The following is a 14,049-nucleotide window of genomic DNA, read 5'->3' on the forward strand; positions in this document are numbered from 1 at the left end:
GAAGGCACAAACCTCTAGCTTGGGGCCACAAGGTAAAAACTCAGGAATCTCAGGCCAGGATTTTTGTCAATTGTCTGCCTGATACTACATCATTAAATCTTGAGGATTTTTATTCAAGCATTACATAAAAAGCTTTTATGTTTGATAAGGAACATAACTAAAAAGCAGAATTGTAACTGTACTAGAAATTATAACAAAATATTTAAGTAAATCTGCTAATGTCAATATATAATGAATAAAATAAAAAAATTGGCTCTTTTCTGAACTTCATTTTAAAATCAATATTTTCCTGAATACAAATCAAACATGTCCTCCAATCCTTAATTTTGTTATGTTTGTCTAGTTTTTACATCTACAGATTCCTGTTACTGATCTGGAATTATTAAGTGGAGTAGAGAGTTACAGTTTCCTGTAGGAGATTTCAAAACCCTCACATTTTCAGAAGGTAAATACTTTTGTTTTTTTGTTTTTGTAGAAAAAAAGGGTTTTGTATCACCTATACCTGTTGCTTGTATACAGGACAAGGCATGATAAGGGGTTCAACTAAATGTATGTTTTACAAGGAATATGGCGGGGAAAATATAAGTTGAACATATTCAGGTAAAGTATTAAGGAACTATGTCTGAACCTGCAAAAAACAATCTATACTTTATTATATTAGACACATTAATTTAATGATTACTTGATGCTGTTGGCAGAAAAACATGGATAGGCTAGAGATGGGCTTTCTGAGTAATGTGATAAATTCACAGTATGTGCTTTAATGTATGTTCTAGATTTAACAGGATGGAGGAATTTGTTTTACGTTGTATAAAAAGTGTGTGTGGTAGGAAGGAGGAGGAGGAGGGCAAAAGCATATGGTAGCTCTTTCCATGCTCCATTTACTGCATTGCTAAGGCACCTATGGTTGGATGGATGGATGGATGGATGGATGGATGGATGGATGGATGGATGGATGGATGTATGTATGTATGGATGGATGGATGGATGAATGAATACACGAAACTAAAGCAGTGTATTTCAGCACCTTGGACAGTATCAGTCAATGACTGGATTGTATTATATAATTCTTATAAATGCTATTTCACTTTTTTTGCATCTAACTACTGCAAGTAGAATTTAATCAAACTGGCTGTCAAGACTAGTTCATAGACAGATTAATATAAGTATTAAAAGTGTGTTTAATAATATCTAGTTTCTCTTTGTAGGGATATTATAATATATATATTATATATAATGGGATCTATACAGTAATACACATACACCCTCACATGCCAAAGCCATGGGAAATCATGAATTGTTACGTCAGGAGATGGCTTGAGAATGCCCACACTTGTATTAATTGTGAGGTGCTATCTTGTGAGTGAAGGTGAGCATTGGAAAGTGTGCTTATTGCAAGGTGACATGAATTATCTGAGTTGAATGAGGCCTGACAGTTGGTGCCACATGGATGGGATGTTTCATTTCTAGAGTTTTGCAGGTATGATCCACAGAGTCATGTGTGTACCATGAATACGTCAAAGAACAAATTACATCTGTGTGGGTTTTAGCCTCTCAATATACACACTGCCATTCCCCCAGTCTAATTTCCACACCCCGGGTTGCCAGGTGTGCTGCAGCCATGGAAATGGTCAAGCTAGCTATTCTTCTGTTGAACAGATAATCACTGAGCTTCAGTATGGTTGCTGACCATAGCTACTGTAGGTAATTAATCACATTTAACACCCACCTCTAGCATAGCAGGGACATTTAGAGGGCATTTTGGACTCTGATTCACTGATCAGCTACAGAGTAAGACTCATCGTCGCTTGTCACTGTGTGTCAATCTGGCATCCCACACTTGTTTGTATTTATTACTGATTGTTCCTTTAATGTAATGAGGTTTTGAAGCATTTCTGTAGGTTCGCTCATCGTTCAACATATTCTCATACATGCATCAGTAATGAATACTGTCTGGCTGGCTTACCTTCAGTTTCTGCACATTACCGCAGGGGTCGTTGGAGAAGCTCTCTGTGTCTGCTATCTGGATATCTGCCTTCTCGAGCTCACTGGTCAAATCATTGCGCACCTGTTCAAAAGAGAGAGCGAGAGAAAGACAGAAGAAGAGAATGTTAGAATAATAGAGATGGTGGATGGTGAGGCTGCCAAAAACAATCTGTCTGATTTATGTCTCAATTCGCTGTAATCTCTGGTGGATCTGACTCCAAAGACTCTGTGTTCACATCTGCAGCAGTCTGTAGGCTCTCCCACAGGATGTAGATAGAACTCAGTCAGCACTGCCTCCCAATACCGTCATTCATGCTTGACCATTAAGGTCTGTGAAATCAAACAATACCTATACAGCTGTGCTATTGTATTATTGAAATCGGATAATCAAAATTGTACATATTTACAGAGGGCATTTCATCCACCCAGCTGCACTCCCCCATCACTAGTGATGCCCCAACTCCAGGAGGATACATGTAAAGTCAGCAACTGTTTTCAAACTGCTGCTGATGCAGGATTGCAGAGTAGCATCACAATGTACTCAGAGGTAAGCGCAGTTTCAATAAACCAGCTCACAGACGCCTCATGCTGAGCGACATCACCCTTTGGAGTGATGTGGAGAGAGAGCGCCATCTACCCACCCAGAGAAAGCAAGGCCAGTTGTGCTCGTTTGGGGCTCTGGCAGCTGATGGCAAGCTGCATGAGCAGGATTCGAACTAGCAGTCTCCTGATCATTGTGGCAGTGCCTTAATCCGCTGGACCACCCGAGCCACCGCAAAGCTAAAAAAACATTTTTTATGTGGCAGTAATTTTTTATTTTTGCACTTTTCCTTAACTGACATATAAGGAGGTTATTTTTGTGCCTTGTTCAATATAAAAGTAAATACATGTAATCACATAATAGTTTGAATGCTTGATAGCTCTAAATGGTACTGTTTATTACAATTCTGGCACATCTAGAAATAAAAAACAAAGTGGCGCTGCCACTATGATCTGAGGATCCTTGAATCCCGGATCATACTGCTTGCCATCAGCAGCTGGAGTCTGAGAGAGCATAACTGGCCTTGCCCTCTTAGGTGTGGAAAGATGGTGCTCTCTGCCCCCATCACTCCCAGTCATATGTTGGTCAGCACAGGCATCTGTCAGCTGATGTATCAGAGTTGGGGGTCCAGCACATTACACCAAACACACTGGTGAGTCTGGATCAGCAGCACTTGGAAAAAAGGTGAAGGCTGCCTTTACATTATCAAAGGAGGCATGTGCTAAACTTTCCCTGTCTAAGGATGAGGGTATAACTAATGATAGAGAACTATTACTATCCTAGAAATATATGATAATTGTTATAAAATTCTAAAATAATAAAAATTGTATTCAAGAACCACTCATATATATATATGTGTATATATATATATATATATATATATATATATATATATATATATATATATATATATATATATATATATAAACAGCTCTAGAAAAAAAATCAACACTTCAGTTTCTTAATCAGTTTTTCTGATTTTGCTCTTTATAGGTATATGTTTGAGTAAAAGTACCATTGTTGTTTTATTTTATAAACTATAGACAACATTTCTCCCAAATTCCAATTATCATTGTCATTTAGAGCATTTATTTGCAGGAAATGAAAAATGGCTGAAATAAAAAAAAGATGCAGAGCTTTCAGACCTCAAATAATGCAAAGAAAACAAGTTTGTATTCATACAGTTTTAAGTTCAGAAATCAATATTTGGTGGAATAACTCTGGTTTTTAATCACAGCTTTCATGCATCTTGGCATGTTCTCCTCCACCAGTCTTACACACTGCTTTTGGATACCTTTATGTCACTCCTGGTGCAAAAATATAAGCAGTTCAGCTTGTTTTGATGGCTTGTGATCATCCATCTTCCTCTTGATTATATTCCAGAGGTTATCAATTTGGAGAAATCAAAGAAACTCATTATTTTTAAGTGGTCTCTTTTTTGTTCCAGATCTCAAAATAAAGAATATCAAAATGTCGTTTTGTTATAGTATTGTTCATCCTTACAATGTAGTATACTGTATAAAATCACAACCTTACACTACTTGAGCGTTCAAGTGGAGTTCAACAAGCATCAGTGAAGAGATCTTTCCTTTATAGGCATCAATCCACCCCCCACCCCCCCGACAGAATCCCACAACAACAGACATCCACAAGACAAATGGATCACAAATATTGGCCTAATAGGCAAGTTCACTCTGGACATCAGACACAGTGGGAGATTGAATCAGGATCGATCACTGGGTCTCGCTCTCTCTCTCTCTCCTGCACTGGACTCCAGCCACAACTTTTAGTGGCTTCACAGGGCTTTCAGGACTTATTAGATAGAGAAGTTGGAGTAAAAGCATGCTAACGTGAGAGATGGACTGTGTAAAGTCCCCTTTCTCACGCTCTGGGTAAAAGGCCTTGAGAATCGGAGGCAGCAATCACATTAGATCGACTTGTGCACTGTCAGACAGATACATGCCTCAGTGATCAGCACTCTTTTACACAGGGGGGTCACACCGGGTGAACTGGGGACAAGAAATTCACAAGCACACTGAGTTCAAACTTAGTTCAAACCAGAGGTTAAGGGTTTAAACTGTACCAGATTTAACAGTTATCACTGGAAATAACAAAAATAATGAATGGAATAGTTTAATATTAATTATTTTTCACTCATGGCTTACTGAATGAAGCAGACTCATTAGACAGGAAGTGAAAATTCTAACCTTTCACTCAGTAGACAATTTGTATTCATAAGCTGAAAACAAATATTTATTACAATCTGAATCTGATAAAAAGCTTTGCTGTGTCTAATTTTGCAGAAAGGCCAAATAACATTGCGTTTTTGCCACATCTGGCACCTGCCACTGAAACAAACAGAACAAATCCAAACATCAGACTCAAAGTAGTCGCAATTAGATGTGAATCAGGTGTAAATAAAAGCTTAACTTTTTAATTCAACTTGTAAGTACATTAGAAAAGGGCAAATAGTTAAGTTGTTCCTATTTCCATGGAGTTGCTAGGCTGTTGATTAATGCTCATATGGGCAAAACTCTCTCTATAAGGTGGATGCTATGTTATACAAGGAGGTTTCTACAGTATTGCTAAGTACACACACACACACACACACACACACACACACACAAACACAAACACAAACACACAGCCTGTTTAGTGCTTTTAGAGAAGTACTGCAATACAATAGGATTCATATAAACATGAGTGATAGCATGCCAGTCTATGTACTGTATGTATAGTTTCCTGTTCTTCTTTTTGAAGTACACCCACCTACTGTATTAAACAGACTATAAGATACACCGTATTATAAGGCGTACTATCAAAGTATGTGTATTTTCTGGTCTATTTTCATACATAAGGCGCACTGGATTATAAGGCGTATTTTAAGTGACAATAGTAAGGAACAAGAGTGTCACCATTTTTCCAGTCTAATGGTTTAAACACAGTAAACACACAGGCTACAGGTAGATAATACTTAGCCTACCTCTGAACCCTGCAGTTAGCGGCTAATTCTAATGCGGCCAATGCTGATGCTAATATTGCTGCACCTAGTGCTGAAACTTTCCTGAAACTAGTTTATAATGCTTTATAATGACTTCAGCGGAGTGGCATTACTGTTCCTTACAACTTGACTAATAGAATTCATACATAAGGCAGACCAGATTATAAGGTGCACTGTTAATTTTGGGAAAAAATTAAGGATTTGAAATGTACTGTATAGTGTGAAAAAATACAGCATTTAGGCTATAGCCATTTTAGACCCACTCATTTTAAGAGTGAGTGTCTCTGCCTAGATACAGATTTGATACAGAAATAAAGAAAAGTTGGAAAAGGGTCACAAAAAAAAAACTATAGAAGACAGATGTCACACCTTAGCCTGTGTCTGTCCTGTGTTTTTCTCCTCATTTGTTCCCTTGTGCTCCTGTCATGTTCCCAGCCATGTGCTTCTGTTGTGTTTTGGTCCCTGTCTCCACCCTAGCCCCGCCCTAGCCATCAGTGTTCTCACCTTGTGTCTTGTTTGTAACCCCGCCCCCTCCATATCCTGGCCCAGGTGTTCCTCACTCTCCTTGTCTATTTAAGCCCCTCTGTTTCAGTGTTCCTTGTGGAGTCATTTGTGTGCTACCTTGCTGTGTATTTGTCAGGTTGTTTTTTGTTTCTTAGTCTTAGGAGCAGGGCTGTAAGTGCTAAATACAGTTTTCTGAAAATAGTATATTTTATATTTAGGTATGGTTTTGTATTTTTTTTAACTGGCTAGCTGTATTTTCACTTCATTAATAGTTCAAACTAATGCCACAGTAACTACAGCATAGAGAAATATGTGCTTTGATGAAAATAATGATGTTGTGGGATTCTTTCTACCACACATTTCCGGTGCTCACCTCAGCACTGGGACACATTCTGAAATCTGCAGTCCCATGACTCTGACTGTAAGAGTGGAGAATGAATAACGTGGCCTCTTTCCCGCAGCAGTGTGAACTGTCTGCCAGACGAGCCGAGCCGCTCCACATTGTTTTGATTACTAATGTGCCGAACACATTTGCAGCTTAATGGAGATCCAGATAATCCCTGTCTAGGTGAGCGCGTGGGTGCCAGCGTGAGTACGTGTGCGTGTTTGTGGGCATGTGTTGGCATGTGGACGTGTGTGACTGCATACACAAACAATAGCCCTTGTGTGCGGTGCTACGGCGGCCCGGACCCTGGGGCTCTGTAGCGGTTAGCTCCAATCAAGGAGGTGCGAGGAGCGGCTGTCAGGTGAACGCAAAGCGGTAAAGGAGCTCCAAAGGATTATGGGATTTGGATGCTGGTGTAAAGCTGGGGAGAGATGAGTGTGAAGTGATGAAACACATAGTGCATTTATGCAGTGACCTGTCAGGTGAACCCGGCCTAAATCGAGTAAACAGGAAGCAGAGTGATTCAGGAAAAGGGAAGTGGAGCAGAGAGCTGGGTGTCAGCTACTGCTGTGGGCTAATTTACCACCAGCTACTTTGGTCTAATTTACTATTCATCTCTTACACTCAATTAGACCAGCAGACACATTGTTACATGTTTTACCAGGCGTTAGTACCCAATTACAGTGCACTGCTCTTACATAGCGCATCTAAACAAATTAAAATATCATTGAAAAGTTACTTTATTTCAGTAATTCAGTTCAAAATGTGAAAATCTTAAATTATATAGATGTATTAAACACAGAGTAATCTATTTTAAGCGTTTATATCTGTTATTGTTCATGATTATGGCTTACAGCCAATGAAAACTCAAAAATGAGTGTCTCAGAAAATTTGAATATTATATAAGACCTACTCATACTTTTGGCAGTGTAGGCAGTGTGCAAAGTCCTGCTGGAAAATAAAATCTGCATATCAAGTGTTATGTGAAGTCCGAAGTCAAAATCTTACAGCACTTCATGCTTCCCTCTGCTGACAACTTTTATGGATATGCAAATTTCATTTTCCAGCAGGACATGGCACACTGTCCTTGCTGCCAAAAGTACCAATTGATCTTATATAATGTTCTAATTTTCTGAGACACTGATTTTTGGGTTTTCATTGGCTGTAAGCCACAATCAATAAAAGGTGATACACTTCTAAAGGGTGTGCTTTACACATGCATTTCTGGACAAGCTGAAAGATACAGAACCATCACTAAAAGTGAAAGAAGAATGTGGACTGAGGAGGTACTAGAGGATTTTACACAAATTACACTAACAGTGCATGGACCAGGATGCCAAGTTTTCTAAAGGTAATAATGCTATATAACATTGCTTTAAGAACATTTGATGAGTTATCGTTACTAGATACCTGCCATCACTGCTGAAGAAGAAGACCCCATTTAGCAGAAAATCAAATAAGCTTGATTATCTCTCCGCAGCTCCACTGATTGCTCAGCTACATAATAGATGGCAGGTCATGCTGTGGTGCTGCATTGTTGTTTTAGCTTGTAGTTTTTTCCACCCTTTTAAAAATGCACAGCAGTTCATCATCAAGTGTCCTCCAGCTCTCTACCCCCCATAGCCTGGCCTGTGTTGCCTCCAGCTGATCTGAGCTCTGTCCCGTGAGACTCATGCACAGAGAATGTTGAGACATCAGAAGGTGTGTGTGTGTGCCAGGCAGGATCTGCTCTCTCAGCCTGATGGGGCTATGAGGGCAGACAGAGGACAGCGGTCACTAACGCGGCACGCCTCCGACAAATGTCAGCTCTGCCACATAAACACACTGCAAATCCTGCAATGTATACCCGCTGAAATCACACACACATATCAGAAGAAAGGACCAGAGAACATGTGTTTTTTACTCTTTCTCTTTTTTTTGCCTCAGCCAATAAACCCACCCACTCATTAGGACAGCCCCTATTACTTGAAAGTCTACAGAGTGATGAAGAGACAGAGAGCACAGATTCTACCAGGAGAGAGCAAAGCAGTTTGTACTCTCTCAGGATAAGGCTGGTTAATATGGTGCGTATCATTTTTTAAAATACACATTATACCTTGTCTTTGTTGGTTCTATATTACTTTCAGTCCTGAATTATGTGCCAGTGTTGAAATACTACTTCTCCTACTAATACTTCTACCAATAATAATAATTTTAATAATAATAATAATATTTTTTCTGTCTGCAATGCACACAATGGAAGACTAATATTATAATATAAAATCTATAGTATCTATATATATTATCTATTATCTATATATATATATATATATATATATATATATATATATATATATATATATATATATTAAACTGTTTTTTATGTCTATTGGATTAGAAATCTGTACTTAACATTTTCAGATTTGATATTGACCTTTTTGTTTACAAACCATCCCTAAACACTAAAATAAACATTAAAAATGTGTTTTAAGTCACAACCAATTATAAAAAAAAATAGCTCTTTAAATTTGCCTCTTTGGCTCTAGTGATGTTTTTTTTTTTCAGTGCAGTGGGCGGGGCTAAGCTATTGTTTCACTGGCTTAGAAACTTTTTCTTTGGCTAATTTATAGTCTATTCTGATTAAAAACAGCTTTCATTTAGTATTATGGGCAACAACACATTTGAAAAAATTATAGAAAATACATAATGTCCATTGTAATGGATGCAGGGTCTGAAAGGGATATTGATAATACTCTCAGATAAAAAATAAAAAAAATACTTGCACACAGTCCCTACTGCTGTTTCCACCCCTATCACCTGACTAACCTTATTGCCAATACTAATATTCGGTATTCAGAGGTAGTGACTTATCTAGGACTTCCAGAAGGAACACAGGAGTCGTGAAAATGGTCTCAGCCACTGATAATTAAAATGTGATTGGATTATTCCTTTATTACTACCTAATTACGCTGGTCCTTGATCCAACACAAAAAGGATTACAGTGCAGCTCCTGAAGACACAATAAACCAGAGAGCTCACCTGTATGTAGCTACAGTCACGTTAGCTGCATTTTGCTGGACTTTAGTTTATCAATGTTAAAAAATCCAGGTTTAAGCTGCAGTTTGATGGTTAAAGTCGCAAAAAAACTGAAAGTGGCTTTTTTTTTTACTGGTAAACTAGCTGGTTAATCAGCTCCTGATCAGCATAGTATATGCTGCATTTAATTACTTGGTCTTGGTCATGCTGGTTAACCAGCTTGGTGATGGTAATGATTCTGCTATTTATTCAGCATTGTAGCAGGTATGCAACAATGCTAAAAAAAACTTCACATCTTGTAAATGTAAATTAATTTATATATAAAATGTTTTTATATATTTTGGATAATTATATTGCGCCATTTATCAGAAAAATTTATCACAAGTTAAGAATAAATTCCACATTTTATAAAACAGTAACAATACTACTCTTGAGGAATGTCTACTTTAGAAAATTCTCCTCAGGGTTCTTTTAGAAATAAAACAAAATGTAGCAAAAAGAATTTATAATGTTTTGTTTGAGAAGGTTTTTATGATAATTTGTACTGCTTTCAGATGGGAGGCATAAAAGTCTATATTCGTAGACTCTTTATATTTGATTTTTGGCAGTGTTTTGTCTAAAATGAAAAAAAGTAGTGCCTGAATAAGATTTATTATCATTACTATGAGGACTCTTCTTTACAATAGCCTGCTCTTAGCGATTCACAGCGCAGGGAGATCACTGAAAGACAAGATTCATCCTGTGGCCTTTGAACCGTCTTTCTGATGGTGATTTATGTGTGTTTCCACAGACAATGGCAATTGTGCTTCCTGAGAGGTTGAGATTTTTTGCTGTGACACTGCGTTGAAATATCTCCCTAACGATCCATCCACTATTCATCTCTGTGACCTTGAAAGAAATTCCTTGGACTAGTTCATGATTGTATTAGCGTGTTGCAACTAGGCCGTGAGGGAGCATGCTGAAATCCTTAATTAAGACTCCCAGCAATGGCGAAATGGCTAACATTTGCTCAGTATCAATTCTAGCCTCATTTTTATTCTACGCACATCCTCTGCCAGCCTTGCAGAAGATCCACCTATACGAGGGCATACACATGCACCCATACACACAGAAACACACATACACACACACAAACATACATAGGAACACACACCAAGGTACTGAAACCCACTACCCACCACTTAGAGGCAGAGGAAACAACGTAAACAACTGTGCAGACAAGCCAGATCAATAGAACTCGCTTTTGCTCTTCAGAAAGCATAACCACTCAGATCTGGACAAGACGTTACAGTTTCCTGTCTCAGCAGATAAGAGCACTATGCTGAAAGCAATCAAACAAGACAAGAGGCCCAACAGCTATCGGACTGCTTGTTTGGCCGGGCTGAGAAAGAGAAGGACAACTGTGTGACCTTTATTTGCGTTTGATTTGTGTTGCACTGCTCCCACAGGAATAACACGCTGAGCTTTACATGGAGGCCTGCTCAGAGTGGGTATGATTGAGTGTGTACTAGAGCCGGCTAAAGGTTTGATTTATTGATTATTACCACTAAATTTACAACTGTGGACTCCCCTTCTAATAAATTAATGCATTTGAGTTACTTTAAGTTGCACCTGTTGGTGTTGGGTGGTGCTAATGCCTGACATGGTCTAATAATGACTCTCAGACTAAAAATGTCATCATTGTGTATTATTACATTAGAACAGTGGGTACTAACTCAGTAACAAGTGACCCTGTCTAAAAATAGCCAGATGTGACTGTAATGCTGAGTGGGGAGGGACAAGAGTTAGACAGAGAGAGAGACAGATAGACAGAAGGATGGCTGGATGGACAGGGGGAGAGAGAGAGACAGACAGACAGATTGATGGATGGATGGATGGACAGGAGGAGAGAGAGAGAGAGTGAGAGAGAGAGAGAGAGAGAAAGAAATGGAGAACAATGGAGAGAGGGAGGCGAAGAGAGTAATGGATGCATACATAAAAAACCCCAAAGTGAGACAGATGGAGAGAGAAAAATGAACCTAGGTAGAGAGGAAGAAAAAGAAGCACAGAGAGAGAAATGAATGTCACTGCTCCATCCATTACCTTTGGGATGGATTGTGTAGTTGGGTAGTATAAGTTGGTGTGGTGATCATCCAACATTCTGATATTAATGTATGTTATTAATCGATAAATGCAATTAAATCATCACAGAGATGCTCCGACATCTAGTAGAAAGCCTTCTAGGGACAGAAGAGACAGTTACCCCAGCAAAAGCATTTTACATTCTTTTTAAATACACTTAAATTTGTCTCATAACTTTTGTCCATATGTGATTTTTATGTTGGGATGTAAAATAATGTTTTTACTGATAAACTAATGAAGCTCACTTTGTCCAACTATCTACTATATATATAACAAAGTTTGACTGATCTGAGGATACACTAAACTGCCATATGTCATGGGACAGGAACTAGCATTGTGTCTCATGACTTATGCCATGTCTCATTGACACTAAAGAACAAAGGTACTGACCTACAGGACATGCGTGTGGGGCTGCAAGAGTCGATTGCTGTCTGTTTGCATGGACAACTCTAGAACTCAGAAGTCATCTGTCTTCATCATTACCACCCACTGCACTGTCCACTGTGGGCAGTAATGCCTTCTATGACAAATACATACAGCTCTGGAAAAAACAGATCACTTAAAAAGTATGAGTTTCTTTAAATTTTACCAAATTGAAAACATCTGGAATATAATCAAGAGGAAACTGAATGATCCTAACCCATCAAACCAAGCTGAACTGCTTGAATTTCTGCACCAGGAGTGGCATAAAGTTATCCAAAAGCAGTGTGTAAGACTGGTGGAGGAGATCAAGCCATGAACATGCATGAAAACTGTGATTAAAAAACAGGGTTAAATATTGATTTCTGAACTCTTTATGAACTTTATGAACATGAACTTGTTTTATTTGCATTATTTGAGGTCTGAAAGCTCTGCAACTTTTTTGTTATTTCAGCCATTTCTCATTGTCTGCAAATAAATTCTCTAAATGACAATATTTTTATTTAGAATTTGGGAGAAATGTTGTCCGTGGTTTATTGAATAAAACAACAATGTTTATTTTACTTAAACATCTACCTATAAATAGAAAAATCAGAGAAACTAAGTCAGAATCTGAAGTGGTCTCTTAATTGTTTCCAGAGCTGTATATAGATATTGTACACACACATTCTGTCCCAAGCTGTCCCATGAGGTAACACTTCATGATCAATTTACATACTGCTATCCCATAAGACAAAAAGGTTTAAAATGTTGTCCCGATGTGTACTGGCCTGTCTGACAGCGCTGGGATTCCCCCGTTCTCTCAGAGCAGCAAACACACGCCCTCTAATCTACACAGAAAGCTTTCACACTCAGGCTGGCTTAAACACACACTAACAGCGGGGGGTGTATAGTTTTTTTGTTGTTTTTTTTTAGAGGGGGGGGGGGTTGCTGTTCAACATGCTTTATGCATCACTGAAGTGAAGGGCATGTTAGAGCAATAAGCTTCTATTTTTAGAGCTGATTTTTAATGAGCCCATCCCACTGCAACTGTCACAGATGAGCACAAAGACAGAGGTACACAATACACACACACACACACACACACACACAAACACACACAGAAATATGACGACAGCCCATAAGCTCCCATCAAAGCAGGAAGAGATGTATGACTTTTGCTTCGGTCATCTCCTCAGGGAATGCAATTAGCTCTGGTAAGCCGGGCTGTTGTGCTTGTGTTGCTGGAATGTTTAATCAGTGATCAAACAAGCAGAAACTTCGATGCACACACACACACACACACACACACACTCACACACTCACACACACCAAAATAGAGAGCCATTACTGGAAGTACTGGAGTGAATCATATAGGTCACTAATGGAGCACCTTGGTGTGAAAGAGAACACACAGTAGAGGAAGCAAATGCTGAACTGCCCCCTCCACACATATAACCTATTCATTCCAGCATGGTCACTTATGGAGTGTATGCATGCATGCATGGGTCTGTGTGTGTCAGTGCATGTTCCTGCATGTGCACTGAGCTGTGGTAATGTAAGGTCAATGTAACATATAATGTATAATTTTATATATCAGTAGCCATATACAATTGTATTACAGCCATAATCAAACTTTGTACCAAATCTCAAAAAGTAGATTTTAGTAGTTTTACAGGTATGCGATATGACCTCAGATCGATATTGTGATTTACTGATTTTACTCGATTACAAATTAATGACTGATAGTTTTAATGAATGACAATCACAGCTGTTTTCTTTAGTACAAGCTGCTCAAATTGTTCTGTTGGATTGGCTTCTATATGTTAGGGCCTTGCCTAAACACCAACATTGGGGAAAAAGTATGAACAGAATTAGAAAAAGGCAAGATTTACTTTACTGTCACACAGGCCAGACGAGAGTTAGACACTTTTTAGACAGATCCTTTACATAAAGTTTATTAATCAAATGACCAAGTTTACTAGAGTTACATGGGACAGGCATGGTAAATAACCAAATAGGGCAATAAGATACAATGTACCAAAGAGAACAGGCAAAAAGATCCAAAAATGAAAAAAAGGGCAAAAGAGGGAAAAA

General features: G+C 38.5%; 1 protein-coding gene across 1 annotated transcript in view; it reads right to left on the reverse strand.

Moving 5' to 3' along the window:
• gabbr2 (gamma-aminobutyric acid (GABA) B receptor, 2) overlaps window positions 1-14,049 on the reverse strand; it is a 306,925-nt gene that overhangs the window by 111,735 nt on the left and 181,141 nt on the right. The window contains exon 4 of the mRNA XM_007258852.4: window positions 1,967-2,068. Within this exon, the coding sequence (XP_007258914.2) occupies window positions 1,967-2,068 (102 nt within the window). The remainder of the gene's footprint in view (window positions 1-1,966; window positions 2,069-14,049) is intronic.

Source organism: Astyanax mexicanus, chromosome 3, assembly GCF_023375975.1.
Source record: "Astyanax mexicanus isolate ESR-SI-001 chromosome 3, AstMex3_surface, whole genome shotgun sequence".
Classification (NCBI taxonomy): Eukaryota; Metazoa; Chordata; class Actinopteri; order Characiformes; family Acestrorhamphidae; genus Astyanax; species Astyanax mexicanus.